Here is a 17,660-nt window from a genome sequence, read left to right on the forward strand (position 1 = left end):
ATTCCCAAGGATCCCTCTGCATGTGGCAGGAGTAGCTGACAGAAAGAGGCTCCTTCAGATGGACCTCCAGCTTCACCTGCAGAGGCCCAGATGTGGCAGGGCTCCTCCAGCCTGTGGTGCAAAGGGAGTGGGTCTGTGAGTAGAACAGGCTCAGTTGGTCCCTGAATCTAGAGTCATAAGATGTGTCTGGTCAATGGGCTCCTTCCTGGGGTTCACTGTAGAGTGAGTGTATTCAGGGAGCAGGAACTGTCAGTACACTGTGCACTGAGTGGCCACAATGTCCTCAAAGAAGATAAGTGTCAGGGGGCCTCATGCTAAGGGTGTGACAGCAGGGGGCTGGCTTAGCTCTCTGTGCAGTTACCCATAGACCTGAGAAGCCACCATGAGGGGCAGCAGGGGACGTGCTGCCAACGTGCCCAGCCGATATATCCCCATGCAGAGTGCAGCCGGCACCGGGAGGGGCTTCCTAAGGAGCAGGTGGCTGGGCTGCCCGCCATCAGGGAGCTTCCACATTGGTCACACAGGCGTGAGGGACCAGGGTGCGCCTGTGCACAGGCCAACCTGATCACTCTCAGGGTCCCCACACCCCTCTCTCCCAAAGCAGCAGGTGTGCAGGGTATCCAACCCGGGGAGGTCTGGAGACAAGCCTCGCCCATGAGGGGGGCCCAGAGGAGGAGCAGGGAGGGCTGTGATATTGAGCTGGCCACCAGCACAGGCACCCAGGGCTGAGTCACTGGCGCACCCCAGGGAGAACTCTACAATTTCCCACCTGAGGGGCAGCATGGCAAGGGTGGCCCCCATTTCTGGCAGACAGGGCCAGGGCCTCTTGGGGCCTGAGCTCCGCACCTGTCCACTCCCTGTGCACAGGCCCAGCAGGCCCAGTAATCAGGGGAGCCCCAGGGAGGGGGTGCAGTTGCCACCTGGGAGCTCTGGGCAGCCCCCCAGAAGTGGGTACTGCAAAGGGCACTCACCCAGCCTACCCTGCAGCTGGCAAAGCAATGCCAAATGCACCAGGGGCTCTGGCTGGAAACAGAGCCCGAGCCATCCCGCCAGGCCTACCACCGCCTTCGGACAAGAGGGACCAGCTGAGGCCGCCTGGTGTGAGTCACAGTTGGTGCCCTTTGAACAGGCAGCCCCTTTTTCCCATCACTGGAACAGCCAGCACCCAAGCCCTGGGCCACTGACCCCTCAGAATGTCTCCATGACAGCCTGAGCAGCCCTGGGTCTGCATTCACCCCAAGGCCATCAGTCAGTGGCAGACGATTCTAAAACTGGGTGATGCAGTGTCAGTTACAAAGAAACAGGGGTTTATTTTAGCAAACTTTTAAATCACAGAAATATACCTCCTGGGAAGCTGCTTGGATGTCAAATCCACAGCATAAAATTGAAACCAAAACCAACTCCATAACTACAAAAACCTGAGAAATATTTTCCTGACAATAAAAGCCAGAAAAAGCTAAGAATGATGAAACTTCAAACAAGTCTGTAACCCAATCCACCCACATCACGTCCATCCCGAGGAAGTGCTAACCAGGACTACCCAGTTCCAAGTGACTGGGACATGCAGGTCAGTGATGAGTTAGAAGGCCTTCGAACCTTCCATTGGTAATCTCTGTCCCTTTAGGAACTTGGTGTGTGGTTTTAGTAGAAAATCGCTTATGGGGACCCTCACGACCTGTCCAGCTCTGCCCATGAAACCCTGCTTTCTCAGGTCATCTGGTGACCCAGCCGAGACCCCATTATTTGGCCGGGGGGGGGGCAGTTGACAGCCTGTGACCTTCTGGCACCAGCGAGAGGTCAGAGCAGGCAGATCCTGGAGACAGTTGAGGGGGCACTGCTGCAGCTTGTGTGACACACAGTGCTTGCAAGGGAGACGTGTGACAAACAAGCACCAGACAGCAGGAGCTGCTGAGGGGTGACAGCAGAGCAGGTGGGTGAGTTATAATTGTGATGCACCTGGGCTCGGGGTGGAGTCGGACCCGCAGCCTCCGCATCCCCCTCATCCCCCTCTCTTCTCTCCCTCTCGCTCGGCACACACTTCCCCGCAGGGCTAGCGCAGCCGCAGATAGGAGGGGGCGGAGTAGTTGAAGAGCAGGAAGTCCATCTTGTAGAGGCCAAAGAGGCGTCGCTGGTAGAAGGGGCTGATGTCGCGGAAGAGGCGCGCCGCCCGGTCGTGCGCGGCGGCCGCCCCGGCTCCGGGCGGCGGTTCGGGGAAGCGCAAGCCGGGCGCGCCCACCAGGCTCAGCACGAAGGCCGCGTCCTCAGCCAACGTCTCGAACTTGCCCACTACGTCGTAGCGCAGGCGGCATGGGTGGCAGAGCGCGTGGGTGCGCTCCCAGTGCTCGTTGAAGGGCCCATCGCGGCGCGTGCGCGGGTCCAGCAGGTAAGCCAGGAACTCGGCGAAGCGCACGTCGTGGCCGCGGGTTAGCGCATCGGGGCCAGGGCGCGGCCGCAGGCGGCGCACGATGCTCGTGCCGAAGCGGCGCTGGAAGTCGGCGCCCCAGGGCCGCTGCAGCTTGTTGCGGTAGGCCGACGCCAGGCGCTCGAACGGCTCGCGCACGAAGAGGAAGGCCAGGTAGGCGCGCAGGCGGCGGTTGACCTCGGCCGGGCTGAAGTCGGCCAGCGAGGGTAGGCGGCCGGGCGCGTGCGCCTCGTGCGCGGGGATGGTGCGCGGGTCGCTGGGCGCGCGGCCACTCAGCGCCAGCAGCACGCGCTTCCAGTTGGTGCAGGCCACCTTGGGCACGTAGCAGTAGAGCAGGCCGTGCGCGTCGTCCACCAGCACGTGCCGCAGGTCCTCGGGCTGCAGCAGGTGCTGCCGACGCGTGTGGCGGCTGCAGGTGCGGCGCAACCAGTCGCGCCGTTGCCGGTGCACCTCAGCCAAGTCGGAGAGCCGGCCCTGAGAGGACAGGGTGGGTCAGGGTTGCGGGGCGGCAGTGGGCGGGGGACCCAGAGTTGGGGGATGAATCTACCCTGCCAGGCGGCAGGAGGACAGGACTGAGGCAGGTAACCAATTTGCGGCGTCGAAGCCAGCCTGATAAAGAGGTGTGACCCGAGCGCTCAGCACGGAGGGGGCGAGCGCAAATTGAGCAGCTGCCTTAGGAAAAGCAGGGTGGGCTATGGGAACAGTAACTTTAACTACATATAAATAGGGTTGGAAAATGCAGCGGCTTGTAGGCTCTCGAGTTATTTTTGTTGTTCAATGAGAAAGGTAATTCTGTTCTGATAAATTGGCATATTCCTTTGAGTGTTGATTTCTTCGCCCCCCCCCTCCCCGTACCTCCCAACAAATTCTGACCTCAGTTCCTATCCTATCCTTGCCCCCTCTGTAAAATGACGTGTGTCCAGGCTTCCCAGGCTCCAGCTCCTTGCCCTGCACTTGACAACGCTCCGAATTCTATGATGCCCATCACCTCCTGGCCAGCCTCCACCAGGCAGGGAGCCAAGGCGCCACTTCGGGCTCTCCCTTCTCTTTCTTCAAGTCATTTCTGCCCTAAGGAGGGTCTCCACTCCCAAGACTAACCCCCCAACCCCCCTGCCCTTCCCCTTGGGATGAGTCATCTAATAAGAGTTCTTAGGAGAAAGTGTTTCAGTTTCTCGAAGTTGCAGTAAAAGTTTTCGGTATAGAAAAAAAAAAAAAAGATAGTAACACGTTGATGAGGATGTGGAGAAAGCAGAACCTCCACTCCTTGCTGGTGAGAATGTGAAATGACAAAATGGCATAGCTGCTATGGAAAAAAGTAAGCATTGGGCCCAGCAATTCCACTCATAGATATTTGCCCCAGAGAACTAAAATGTGTATTACATAAAAACTTGTACACAAATGTTCATGTCAATATTATTTAGTGGCCCAAAAGTGAAAATAGCTTAAATGTCCATCAGCTGATAAATGGATAAGTGGTATGTGGTCCATCCATACAATTGGATGTTATTAGCCATAAAAAGGAATGAAGTTCTGACACCGGATGAACTTAGAAAACATTATGCTAAGTGAAATAAGCCAGGCACAAAAGGCCACATGTTGCATGGTTCTGTGTATGTGAAATGTCCAGAACAGATCCACAGAGACAGGAAGTAGGTGGGTGGCTCTCAGGGGTGGGGGGCAGGGGAATTAGGGAGTGACTGCTCATGGGTACTGGGTTTCTTTTTGGAGTGATGGAAATGTTCTGAAATTAGATAGGAGTGCTGGTTGTGCAGCCTTGTAAATATACCACAGCCCACTAACTTATACACTCTCAAAGAGTGAACTTTATGGTATGTGAGTTATACCTCAGTTAAGAAGCAAGTCTTGAGAGTGTTTCCATTTTAGAGGAGGCCCACATAGCATGTGGAGGAAGGGCCGATTCACCCAGGGCCTACAGGGCAGGCACATGAGGTTGGAGGAGTGTGGGTGCGGGTGGGGCACAGGTTCACAAGGGCTTCTGATGCCTTTAAGCGGATTCACAGGCGTCCCAGATCCTTTAAGTGAAAAACACTAAGGCATAGAATAGAATTTGACATGTTACACACCGGGTTTAAAAGGGTGGGGAAAGGTATAAAAAATGTTTCAAAAAGGACAGGTTGCAAGGAGTCTCTGAGATCTGTACCAGAATAGTCACAAAATCAGCACAGCTGGGATTTGCTTCAAAATAATGCCAGGTAGGAGTTGGGGGGAGAGGGTCTGATGGGACAAGACTGGAGAGCTGGTCACCATTCAGACTGGATGGGGAACATCGAGGTTCGTTTATTCTCACTACTTCTGTGCATGTTTGATTTTCCAAAATGAAAAGTTTAAGCAGAGGAAAACGAGGACCTACATGGTTGTAGAAGAGATTTTGACTAAGTATCAGAAGTCATGTTGGAGCCGTGAACGCTCCGCAGGGCCAGGCAGGAAGCACAGCCACATGCCCGAATTACTCTTCCACGTAACGTCATGGGCGCTGCTACATCCAGCTAGGGTTGTAGGAGGCCTGGGAACATCAGAGTCCTGCTCCCACCTCTGAGGCACTGACTCAAGGTTTGGCCATGGAAGCCTGGCTCTGCCTGGGTTCCCGGAGCAGGCTGTGTCCAGGGGCCCCACGGCCAAGATTTGCTTTCACCATCCAAACCACCCACCCATCTTCTGGCAGAAACATTTGGCCACTCCTGTGTCTGTCACCCTCCTCCTTGCCAGCAGACCACAGTTGTGTTAGGCTGTGTGTCCAGCCTCAGGGAAGAACCTGTCACAGCAACCTCACACACCTTCATGAAAGCACTGGGTCCAGAATCGGGCATGTGGCCTGCTTCTGGCCAGGTAGATGTGAGGGGAGGTCTGCAGGATGGCTCCCAGGAAAGACTTTCCTTCAGGACAAAAAGTAAAGTCTCTGGAAGGAAAAAACCCTTTGCCCCACCCCCTTCCTTTCTGCTTGGGTACTGTCCTATGTGTAGCTGTCTGGAGCCCTGGCAGTCATCTCAAAGCCATGAGGCAGCAGGTCTCTGACAGAAGTCAAAATCCAGAGGATGACGGTGACTGGTGTGTTGCTGCTGAGCCATGGGCTTCTGCTCTCTCAGCATCTGGAGAAGTAAGCAGTGACCATCCTCATGGCTTCAGTTGGCCTCAATTAGCTTTTCTCTTGTTTGCAGCCCATTGAATACCAAGACAGTCACTGCTAGCTCCATTTTACAGATGAGAAAACTGAGGCTCAGAAGAAATGGGTTGCCTCCAGGTTTCAAGTAGAGAAGCTGGGGCTCCAGCTTGGGTCCTTCAGGACTCAGAAGCCAGGCTGTTCCTGGGCAACCCCTACCAGCCTGGCTGGACTCAGCTGCCTGACCCTTAGCCTGGCTCTAGTCCTTATGAGCTGTGTGACCCTCTCAGAGTCCATGGCCTTCTTGTGCCATCTCCTCAATTATTAATGGGGAGGACCAGTTTTCCTTACTGAGCTGCCATGAGGCCCTCGTGAGGTCTCAGAACCTGAGCTCCTGGTGTTGGTCACACTGCTGCTCTGCTCTTACCTGTCCAGCAGCAAGGTGTCTGCACACGAGATGGCCCCTGGGCCTTTGGGCTGCGAGGGGGCCAAGCCAGCCCCTTCTGCCCCTCAGAAGCTACTGAGGGCCTGGCCTGCCCTCCGCTTGCTCTGTGGCCCAGGACAAGTCTGTCCCCTCTCTGAACCTAGACCTCCCCACCTGCAACATAAGGATGTGGGCCCGTGAGCCCCAGAGGCCCTGTCAGCTCAGCCCCCAGGGATTCAGGGAGCATTATCCCGGCTTAAAACCCTCCATGGCTCCCTACTGCCCCTGCCCAGTCCTGGCCCACCTCACACCCCCTCCATCCTCCACTCACCACCAGGCACTCGGCCCCTGCTGTTCATGTCTTCACCCCCTGGAGGCCTGAGCCTCGTGTCCCATTCTTAGAGAGGGTCTCCAGTCTACACAGGTCCCTCCTGGAAGAATGCTCTTGGCAGCTTGTCCTGCCCGTCTAGATGAGAATCAGTGGAGGCCAGGGCAGGAGGCAGTGGGATGCTGTCCCTCCAACCATGGGACCATGAGCCCCACAGGGCAGGAACCAAGCCCACCTAGGTGACACTGCATTCACGGGTGCTGAACACAGCCAGCATCGCAGGTGCTCAATAGTGGTGTCTGAGTGTGCTTCTGGGCTGTGTGCCCTTGGTGGGCATAGCCATGTACCTTAGGGAATGACGGTGTGCAGTCCCAGCAGGGGCATGTGCCTGAGAATACACGCAGGCCTGTTTCTCTGTCGTGGTGGCACTGAACTTGGGGTTCCTATTGTGGCCATCCCTGCTGTGGGCAGCATGCAGTCTGCTGCTCTTTTATGTGGGACTTTGCCCACTGCTGGCTTGGGGTGGGCAGGCAGATGTGTGCGAACACCCTAGGACTCTCCATCTGCCCCTAAGCCTTGCGCTTGTCACAGCCCATACTCTTTCCCAGACAGAGCCTGGATGCAACTGCAGCCCCATGACAGCAGGTCTGCATGGACTCTTGGATTCCCATGGCTGCAGGTGGAGGGAAGTGGCAAGGGGGATGTCTGTCCACCTACCTGGTCCAGGTCGTGGAGCATCTGCAGGGGACTCCTCCTCCTCCCACCAAGCCAGCTGGAGCCCACGGCCCTGTTGTCAAATACTGGGGACATAAGGACAGAGGTGTTCACTGATGCACCAGATAGCTTGGCCGACTCACCTGGGCACATCTGACCCACCTCTTGGACTGTTTCCCCCCATGTGTCACCTGCCTTGGGGGTACAAGAGTCCCCCGGGAGAGGGTGCTTGGTGTTGCTCCTGCCCCCATGTCCTGCTGGGCAATGGGTTAATAGATGCAAACTATTGCCTTTGGAATGGATTAGCAATGAGATCCTGCTGTGTAGCACTGGGAACTACATCTAGTCACTTATGATGGAGCATGATAATGTGAGAAAATAGAATGTGTACATGTATGTGTAACTGGGTCACCATGCTGTACAGTGGAAAAATTGTACTGGGGAAAGATGCCAGGAAGGAGGCGACAAGAGGCAAGGTAGAAACTACAGCCCTCCCAGAATGCCCTAACCCCCAGCCTCCCCTGGCCCCATTGCCTTCACCTCACACCCTCCTCTGCCAGCACCATGTTCATGGAGCCTGGGGAAGAGGCCTCAGCAGGTTGGTGGGGGCCCAACCTCCCCGGATCCTGGGTGTAGGTAGGAGAAGGAGCTGGGCAGCTGTGGAGGGGGCACAGCCAAGCTGCAGGTGACTGGCAGGTGGCAGTGCAGGTGACCCACTGTGGACACTATAGCCACCCATGGTTCCCCTGCCCATGGTACCTCCTGGTAAATGTGGGTTCAGCCGTGGCCCAGGGTGGATGCCTCTGAGCGCAAGAACACTGTCTCATTACCACATTCCTCAATCTTCCTTAAAACTACCACAAACTCAGCCTGCTATGTTACTCTTTCACTCAAAATGTGTTTTTTAGTGAAAACCAGACAAAGATACCACAAAAAAAGAAAACTACAGGCCAATTTCACTGATGAACATAGATGCAAAAATCCTCAACAAAATACTAGCAAACCGCATCCAACAATATATTAAAAGGATTGTACATCATGATCAAGTGGGATTTATCCCAGGGATGCAAGGATTCTTCAATATCTGCAAATCCATCAGTGTGATACACCACATTAACAAACTGAAGAATAAAAACCATATGATCCTCTCAATACACTCAGAAAAAGCCTTTGACAAAAATCCAATACCCATTTCTGATACAGACTCTTCAGAAAGTGGGCATAGAGGGAACCTACCTCAACATAATTAAGGCCATATATGTCAAACCCACAGCTAACATCATTCTCAATGGTGAAATTCCCGCTGAGATCAGGAACAAGACAAGAACGTCCGCTCTCACCACTACTATTCAACATAGTAGCAGCAGCAATCAGAGAAGTAAAAGAGATAAAACGAATCCAAATTGGAAAGGAAGAAGTAAAACTATCGCTTTTTGCAGATGACATGATACCATACCTAGAGAATCCTAAAGACTCTACCAGAAAACTGTTAGAGCTCATCCATGAATTTGGCAAAGTTGCAGCACACAAAATTAATACACAGAAATTGACGGCATTTCTATACACTAACAATGAAAGATCAGAAAGAGAAATTAGGGATGCAATCCTGTTTACCATCACATCCAAAAGAATAAAATACCTAGGAATAAAACTACCTAAAGAGACAAAACACCTGTACTCTGAAAACTATAAGACACTGGTGAAAGTAATCAAAGATGACACAAATAGATGGAAAGACATACCGTGGTCTTAGATTGGAAGAGTCAATATTATCAAAATGACCATACTACCCAAGGCAATCTACAGATTCAATGCAATCCCTATCAAATTACCAAGGACATTTTTCACAGAACTCAAACAAAAGATTTTCAGGTTTGTTTGGAAGCACAACAGACCCAGAATAGCCAAAGACATCCTGAAAAAGAAAAATGGAGCTGGAGGAATCAGGCTCCCAGACTTCAGACTGTACTACAAAGCAACAATCATCAGAATCCCATGGTACTGGCACAGAGAGAGAACTATAGATCAGTGGAACAGGACAGAAAGCCCAGAATTAACCCCATGCACCTATGGCCAACTAATCTATGACAGAGGAGGCAAGAATATACAATGGAGAAAGGACAGCTTGTTCAATAAGTGGTGCTAGGAAAACTGGACAGCCACATGGAAAAGAGTGAAATCAGAACACTCCCTAAATCCACACACAAAAATAAACTCCAAATGGATTGAAGACCTAGATATAAGACCAGACACTATAAAACTCTTAGAGGAAAACATAGGCCAAACACTCTCTGACATAAACGACAGCAACATCTTCTCAGATCCACCTCTTAGAGTAGTGACAGTAAAAACAAACAAATGGGACCTAATTAAACTTCAAAGTTTCTGCGCAGCAAAGGAAACTCTAAACAAAATGAAAAGATACCCCACAGAATGGGAGAAAATCTTTGCAAATGAAGCGACTGACAAGGGATTAATCTCCAAAATTTGTAAATAGCTCCTATAGCTCCATATCAAAAAAAAAAACCCTATCAAAAAATGGGCAGAAGATCTAAACAGACATCTCTCCAAAGAAGACATACAGATGGCCAAAAAACACATGAAAAGATGTTAAACATCATTCATTCTTAGAGAAATGCAAATCAAATCCATGATAAGGTACCACCCTACACCAGCCAGAATGGCCATCATCAAAAAGTCTACAAGCAATAAGTGCTGGAGAGGGTGTGAAGACAAAGGAACCCCATTACACTGTTGGTGGGATTGTAAATTGGTGTAACCACTGTGGAAAACATGACTCAAAAAGACACATGTACTCCAACATTCATTGCAGCACTATGTACAATTGCCAAGACATGGAAACAATCTAAATGTCCATCGACAGAGGAGTGGATCAAAAAGATGTGGTACATATACACAATGGAATATTACTCAGCCATTAAAAGGAACAAAATACCTGCATTTTTGGCAACATGGATGGACCTAGAAATTATCATGCTAAGTGAAGTCAGCCATACAATGAGACACCAACATCAAATGCTTTCACTGACATGTGGAATCTAAAAAAAGGACAGAATGAACTTCTTTGCAGAACAGATACTGACAGACTTTGAAAAACTTATGGTCTCCAAAGGAGACAGTTTGTGGGGTGGGGGCATGGGCTGGGGTCGTGAGATGGAAATCCTATAAAATTGGATTGTGATGATCATAGTACAACTATAAATGTAATAAATTCATTGAGTAATAAATTTTTTTTTAATTACAAAAAAAATCTTAAACATATTCAATTAATATGAATATATTCTCAGTGATAGAGTCAGTATAGGTAAGGATATGCTCCTGGATCATATTTTTTCTTAAATATGAGTATATTAACATACTAATAAATTATAATTCAGTCTTTAAAAACATCACCAAAATCGGCACGTCTTTGGCTAGACTGACCAAGAAAAAAAGAATGAAGACTCACATTACCAAAAGTGGGAATGACAGAGGAGACATTAGTACCGGACCTTACAGAAACAAGAAAGGTTATAAGTGTATAATATGAAAAACAGTACAACAGGGATCTTAACCTATGTGAAATGGACACGTTTCTAGAAGGACACAAATTCCTGAAGTTGACGCAAGAAGAAATGGAAAAATCTCAGAAAAGAAAATCATGGACTCGTGGTTGCCAGGGGGGAGGGGGAGGGAGTGGGATCGATTGGGAGCTCGGGGTTAATAGGTACAGACTATTGCCTTTGGAATGGATTAGCAATGAGATCCTGCTGTGTAGCACTGGGAAATACATCTAGTCACTTATGATGGAGCAGGATAATGTGAGAAAAAAGAATGTATACATGTATGTGTAACTGGGTCACCATGCTGTACAGTAGAAAATTGACAGAACACTGTAAACCAGCAGTAATGGAAAAAAAATAAAAATCATTATATAAAAAAAGAAATGGAAAAAAATCTCAGTAGACATATAACAAGTAAAGAGATTGAATTCATAATTTAAAAAAATTCCCACCAAGGAAAGCCGTTAGATGGCATCTCTGGTGAATTTTACCAAATATTTAAAGAAAAATGAATACCCATCTTTTACAAAGTCTTCAAAAAACAACAAACAAAAAAGAAGAACATTTCCCAATTTGTCATGAGGCTAGTATTACCCTGATACAAAACCCAGACAAAGACATCACAGGAAAAGAAAACTATATACCATTATTTCTCATGAATACATATATAAAACTCTCAACAAATACCAGCAAACTGAATCCATCAACATGACCAATTGAGATTTATTCCAGGAGAGCAAGGTTGGTTCAACATAAAAAAAATCGATCAAGGAGTTCCCATCACAGCTCAGTGGAAACAAATCCAACTAGTATCCATGAGGATACAGGTTTGGTCCCTGGCCTTGATCATTGGGTTAAGGATCTGGCATTTTGCCATGAGCTGTGGTGTAGGTTGCAGACATTGGCTCGGATCCATCATTGCCGTGGCTGTGGAAATAAGTTATATCCTAGAACATTTTATGTAAATCTGACTTAAAATTTAAATATATTCACTGGCTATCAAGAAATTGTTGAAATCATAAGAATATAGAAAGAATACTCATAAGAAAAACAGCTTTAAGAATTCAGGATCACGAGTTCCCCCTGTGATGCAGTGGGATTGTTGGCATCTTGGGAGCCCTGGGACACAGGTTTGATCCTAGCCCAGCACAGTGGGTTAAGGATCCTGTGTTGCTGAAGCTGCAGCTTAGATTGCAGCTGTGGCTTGGATATGATCCCTGGCCTGGGAACTTCATAATCCAGGGCAGCCAAAAAAAAGATTTCAGGATTATAGGAGGAAATAATATATTTATAAGAAAAATAAATGTTCCCATGATCCTTGGATTTCAACAAAATGGAGTCTTTATAATGCTGCCAGGATTCAAGAGTTTCCCTTAAGACAAGTTTTTGGCAAACAAACAAACTTGGGAAATTGGATGAACTCATCTGTTGGCACACTGACCACAAGCAGTGGTTCTCAAACTTTAGCTTTGGGGTGGGGGGGCTGTTAAACAAAGATGGCCTGACCCACACCCAGGGGTTTTGCCCAGTAGGTCTGGAGTGGAGCCCAAGAATCTGCATTTCTGACAGTCTGAGAGCACGCTTTGAGAACCACCAAGCTGCAGTGGTGCCTGGTGGAGGCTGGCTGAATGAATGAGTCGATGCCAGCCTGACAGGCCTTGCCTTGGCCATCAGAACCCTCTGTGTGCCTGAAGGCCACTGTCCAGTCTGCCTTCCATGCCTCTGGCAGCCTCAGGGCCCCTCCCTACTCCAGGGTCCCTGGAACAAGGGCCAGGCTCTCCTGTGACCAGGGCACGTGGAGGGTGAGGTCTCAGGGCCTGTGTCTCTGGAGCATCAGCAGTCCCAAGACGCGAACCTCTGTCTCCTGGCAGCTGGACAGGTCCCAGAAGGCCACTGTCACCAGATGATCTGGCAGAAAAGGCAGCAGCCCTGACTGGTCCCTCAAAGTGCAGGGCAGTGCCAGGAGCTGCTCTGCTTCCCTGCAGCTGGGAGCAAATCATGGTGTCACTGCCCTGGGGCCCCATGACTTGGGAACACCAGCCTTCCAGAAACAGCAGTGTTTGCGTGGGATTCTCATTTCCTGGCCAGACCACAGCTCACAGCAAAGTGGGTCCTACCAGACCCCAGAGGCCAGTGGGAGGGAAGCGGGAGGCCCAAAATAGCCAAGGCCAGTGATTACAGGGCTGGGCTGCCCCCACCCAGCTCCACACCCACCACTGCCCTCCGCAGGAGAACCGTGGTCCAGTGGGATGGGCAGGCAGGCCATGGAGGGGGACAGAAGAGTCTAGGAGGGCCTTAGGGGGTGCCTTGGCCATCCCTGGGTCTGGTCCTGACTCTGCACGGCTAGAGGCAGGGGCCCTGAGGGTCACGTTACATCCTGCAACCTTCCATGGCCCAAGCCCATCTGCCCTGTGACCTCTGCCCCTACCCCTCTGGGCTTCTGGTCCCAGACCTCCCTGCCCAGGGTAAGTGGAGTGGACAGACCCAGCCTTGTGGCTGGGGAGTAGCCTGGGCCAGGAAAGAGCAGCCACAGGCAAAACCACGGGCAGGTTCTGCTTTGAAAAAGGCAACAAAAATAGCAAGAGGTTATAGAGAGGGGAGGGGCTGAGGGTGCCAAAGACAGACAGAATTGCGCACAAGGACAGGGACACAGACTGGGAGAAGGCAGACAAGAGACACAGGGAAACAACTGGATGTTCGAAAGAGCACACAGCCAAGCAGGTGTGAAGGGGCCGGAAGCAAAGGGGTGAGCTGCCTGCGGTCAGGGGGAGCCCAGGACCCAGGCCCTGGGAACCACGAAGCCCAGACTCAAGAGCAGGCCTAGGGCTAGTATGAGGCCCAGCCTGACACCCTCAGTTCTCTGCACATGGCTGGCAGATCCTGGGCGGCACAGGAGTGGGCAGGCAGTCTGGGGAGCCGGGCAGGCTGTACTCACCAACACACCTATTCCTGGGGGAGAAACTGCTCTTATCCCCACTGACAGATCGGAAAACTGAGGCTCACAGAAGCAAAGAAACATGCTGTGGCCTTACAGCAAGTGAGGGCCAGAAACAGGCTTGACCCCAGGCTCCTCTTGGGCTCCCACTCGCCCTGCACTCGAGCCCGCCCAGCCTCACCACTCCACAGGCTACATGGGGACACCAAGAACAGAGAAACCAACAAACGGTCATCAGCACAACTGCATGGTACCGTGAGCCCCTTACCGCTCGGGGGAACCCTCAGCCCGGTGACCCCTGGCCCAGTGCGCAGAGGTTATGACACATGGTTTCTGGTTAATAAGTTCTAGCTGGGCCAGTGTTGCAAGATCAGACCATTTAGACCAGCTTCCTGGCCCGTCTCTAGGGGACCTGGTGGCCCAGGGTCAGGGACGTTCCCAGTGGTCACCAAGCCCTTGGCAAGCGAAAGTCCTCCTGCCTCGTTTTCATTTTCCCAAGAAGATCTCTTCACTTGTCTTTGTTCCACACCCTCTGTGGGACCCTAACTGGGCAGGTCACTTCCACTGCAGCCTGGGCAGCTCTGCCAGGACAGTCACAGGCTTTTCCTGCCACCGTGGTGATGGTAAAGCCCATGTGATGTCCCGCTGGCTCACGGCCAGTCCCAGTCCCAGTCTCTCAGGGCCTCCAGGTGTATCCCCACCCTCCGCTGAGAACTTCAGCTCCAGCCCCCAGCGTCCTGTTGGCTTGTGAACATATTAGGTGCCTCCAGTTCAGGGCCTTTGCACTGACTCCTGCACAGACAGCCTGCGGAAACCTCTACACTTTAGGGTCAGCACTTCTTGTTGTTCGGATCTCAACCCAAACATCCCTCCAGACTGCCTCACATCAATTAACTCCCGGCTCATCACTGCCAAGATGGTGTATGGGCTGATGTCCAGCTGGTCAGCCCTGTGAAGAGGGGCCTCTCTTGTGTCTCACTTAGTGTCTGGGAATACCTACTTCAAGACTGATGACCCTTCCTAGCTGCTGCCCACCACCTTTCAACCGGGGCCATCCTGCTGGGACACACAGATGCTGAGGGCCCTATTGAGGCTGTTTCCCTGGGCTCTGGACAGAAGGCCTAGCTATGTCCTCTCCCCCTGCCGTTGGCACAGGCTCACTGGCTCCAGAAGGAGAAGAAAGTGGCTCTGGGAAGCAGAGGAAGCGCCCATCACCACCCAGGGCCGGGGAAGCAGGGCTCCAGAGGGGCTGCCAGACCAGACACAATGAGGTCACCTACTGGGTGGGAGGCTTGTGGCCAGGGATATTCACGAGGCAGGTGGGCCCAGCCTGGGCAAAGGCTAAGAAGCAGGGTGGGAGGCAGCTCCCTGACACACAGGTGGACAAAGCACAGATGGTGACAAGGACTTGGCTTCCTGTCTCTCAAACCTTGGTAGAGGGGGTGGTAGAAGAGATCTGTCCAGCAGGGGAGAACAGGTCACACACAGCCCCCTTCCATAGAGGCCCTCCCCCGCACCCATCCTGCACACCCCCACAGCCGGGGCTGAGCCCTGGGGGCTGGGAGCCACTGTGCCTGCCTGATTCCAGGTCCATGAGAGTGGGTGGACAGAGTGTCATGACCACAGACACTAGGACCACAACCCATGCTATGATGAAGGACACTTCACTCAGCTAAGACACAGGAGCTCTGCCAGGAGCCAGGAGCACCAGCCCCCTGGCAGCCAGCTCTGGGAACTCATTGGGGGATGGAAAGGCTGACCTGAGCTCCCTCTTGAAGGCTTGGGGAGGCTCAGGTCTGGACAGCTGTGTCTAGATGTGGAGGAGACAGTGTGTGCAGCAGGGGGACTAGGAGGAGCACCAAGGCGGTCTCCCCCGCCTGGATCATCTGGTCCCCAAGCCCAGACATAGTCCCAGCGGCTTCTGACTGGCCAAAGAAGCCCCTCAACCCCAGGATGCAGGGGTGTCTTGGTGAAGCTAACTCCACCTCCCCAGAAGCCCTGTAAGGAAGAACCTGAGCAGGCCATTTTAAAGATGAGGATACAGAGGCCTGAAAGGGCAGGGCCAGGTCACCCAGCAGGGAAGGCTGTGGTGTGATTCTTATCCATCAACCCAGACCCAGCCAGGTGTGTCAGTGCTGCCCTAAAACAAGCCTCACCTCACCTCTTGGGCCACCCTGACCCCACACCTCATGGTATCCTCCCACCGGGGGCACAGGGGCTTCCCCCCTACGCCCTGTCTACCAGGCACCAACCCGGACTCCAGGGATTCTCAAAGACCCCACAACGGGTAGGAGAGGAGGTGCAGAACCCTCCCCCAACACACACACATACACACCAAGAAAAGGCAAACACAAACGCACTCCCACACCAACCCCCCCAACACACACACACACACACACGCACACACCCCCACGGCAGGAAAAAGCAAAGAAAGGCAGAGGTCAGAATCTGCCCCAGGGCTTCCGAAGCCCCAGGCAGCCTGTTTAGCCAGCGGGTGAGACGGCCACGCCGTCCCTGTTTCTGAGGTAAGTGGTCTCAGCACAGGCCTGCCAAGCAGGTCACTTACTCCGCACGGCCGCAGTCACGACTGGCTGGCTGGTTACCCCAGCAGCCCTGGAGGTGGGTGCTCAGGGCCTGAGAACTTCACCGTGTGAATTTCAGGCTGACCAGGTGCATCACGCACAGAGCCAGGTGCACTGAGGGGCTACCTCCGCACGCGGAGTGGCAAGCTCGCCGCCCACGCGCAGCCGCGAATCTGGAGGGCAAACCCAAGGGAAAACGAGGCTACCCTCCCCCGGCGCCTAATGCCCTCCACCACCCACCACTCACCCGGAACCAGCGCGCAATCTGTGGTGCACGAACCGTTCCCTCTCACTTCTCCAGGCCTTGGGAGACCCGGTCCCGAGGGGGAAGACGCTTGCGGGCAGCCGGGACACAGGCGGGGCATCTGGAGCTTTTTGAGTCCACCCGCCCTGCCTCCCACCCCGGGAAGACACATCAGGTACGCCCATCCGTCGGGGGTCCGGCCGCGCTGGGGCGGCCCCGGGGCCGGTGAGCACTCACCCGGTCGCAGGGCGCGCGGCGCGACGCCCAGGAGCAGAAGCAGCAGCGCGGCTCCCAGACACGCGGCTGCCAGCGCGCGCCGCCGCCAGCAGCGCCTCCCCATCCCTGCCCCGTGTGCGGTGCCCTACTTGGGTCTGAAGGGGCGGCGGGGCGGGCCCGGGCCAGGGACCACACCGGGAGCCAGACCGGGACCCGCCCCGCGCAGGGACTAGACCTTGGACCAGCACCCGCCCCAATCGCCCGGCGGCGGCGGCGGTGGGGGGCGAGGCAGCGCCTGCTGGGGACCAGGCAAGTGGGCAAGGTCGAGTCCGCCGGCCTCATCCAGACTGCCTAGCTCCCACCCTGGCCAGCGGGGCAGCCAGACTGCGGTCCAAGGCGCGAAGGGTGGAGACTGGCAGGAGGCAGCCCGGTCCCCAGTGCTACTCCTCCCGCTTCCATTCCCCCGAGGGCACCGTCCACCACCCCGGCAAAAAGCCTGGTCACAGTGGCGGGTGGGCGGGTCGGGGGAGCACAGTGCCTGTCCCCTTGTCTTATCGCTACCTTACATAACAGAGGTCCAAGGGCCGGCTCGGTGGAGGGGCCGCCTGTCCTGTACATGACTCCCGGGACCCCCACCAATCCCATCCTCAGAATCAGGCCGAAGGGTGCCCCTTCCTCCCTCCAAGCCCACCGCATGGCCTTGTTTTCCACACCGGGGGGGCGGGGGGCGTCTCCAGCCCTGCTTGGATCCCGGCAGGTCTTTGCCAGACTCGGAGAGGTGAGTGGGAGTTTCAGTTCACACCTCTGGCATCAGACCCTTGTGCCTCCTCTGGTCCCCACACAACTGCTCCACACTCCGGGTAGCACTTGGAAGTGGCTGACGACCTCTGAGTTCGGGGGTGTGAAAATGCAGCCCAGCCTGGAGAGACAGGCACTCAGCTCTCTCTGGATTGGGAGACCCAGCCTGGCCCCAGGGTCTTGCTTCCCAGAAGTCAAACTTATAGGGTGCCTGAGGGGCAGTTGGTGCTATGTGCTCAGGGATGTGTGTGTTTGTGCGCATGCTCAGGGATGTGTGCGTTTGTGTGCATGAACGTGCCTGCTTGAGCCAACAGGG

The 17,660-nt window shown here is 53.5% G+C and overlaps 1 protein-coding gene and 2 long non-coding RNA genes across 4 annotated transcripts in view; 2 read left to right on the top strand and 1 right to left on the bottom strand.

Annotated features, from left to right (window-relative positions):
* Positions 1 to 1,286: 1,286 nt before the first annotated feature.
* On the bottom strand, positions 1,287 to 16,697 carry CHST13 (carbohydrate sulfotransferase 13). 2 transcript variants are annotated; one of them, XM_003132414.7, is made up of 3 exons: positions 16,568 to 16,697; positions 7,010 to 7,092; positions 1,287 to 2,896 (listed from the first exon to the last, which is right to left on the bottom strand). In XM_003132414.7, the coding sequence occupies exons 1-3, from the start codon at positions 16,668 to 16,670 to the stop codon at positions 2,051 to 2,053; spliced, it is 1,032 nt and encodes a 343-aa protein (XP_003132462.2). In that variant the 5' UTR covers positions 16,671 to 16,697; the 3' UTR covers positions 1,287 to 2,050. The 2 variants fall into 2 exon arrangements, with proteins under 2 accessions (XP_003132462.2, XP_084845794.1); XM_084989668.1 differs by having other exon boundaries at positions 16,334 to 16,697.
* LOC146397456 (uncharacterized) lies at positions 2,108 to 8,642 on the top strand. Its single transcript, XR_014823914.1, has 2 exons — positions 2,108 to 2,383; positions 6,901 to 8,642. It is a non-coding gene; the product is annotated as an uncharacterized LOC146397456 (long non-coding RNA).
* LOC110256296 (uncharacterized) overlaps positions 16,391 to 17,660 on the top strand; it is a 31,178-nt gene continuing 29,908 nt past the window's right edge. Inside the window, exon 1 of the long non-coding RNA XR_002337679.2 lies at positions 16,391 to 16,505. This is a non-coding gene — a long non-coding RNA (uncharacterized LOC110256296). The remainder of the gene's footprint in view (positions 16,506 to 17,660) is intronic.

Source organism: Sus scrofa, chromosome 13 (genome assembly GCF_054392235.1).
Source record: "Sus scrofa isolate SSC_HxYL_T2T_F1_AM1 chromosome 13, Sscrofa_HxYL_maternal_Yorkshire_Landrace_v2.0, whole genome shotgun sequence".
Taxonomy (NCBI): domain Eukaryota; kingdom Metazoa; phylum Chordata; class Mammalia; order Artiodactyla; family Suidae; genus Sus; species Sus scrofa.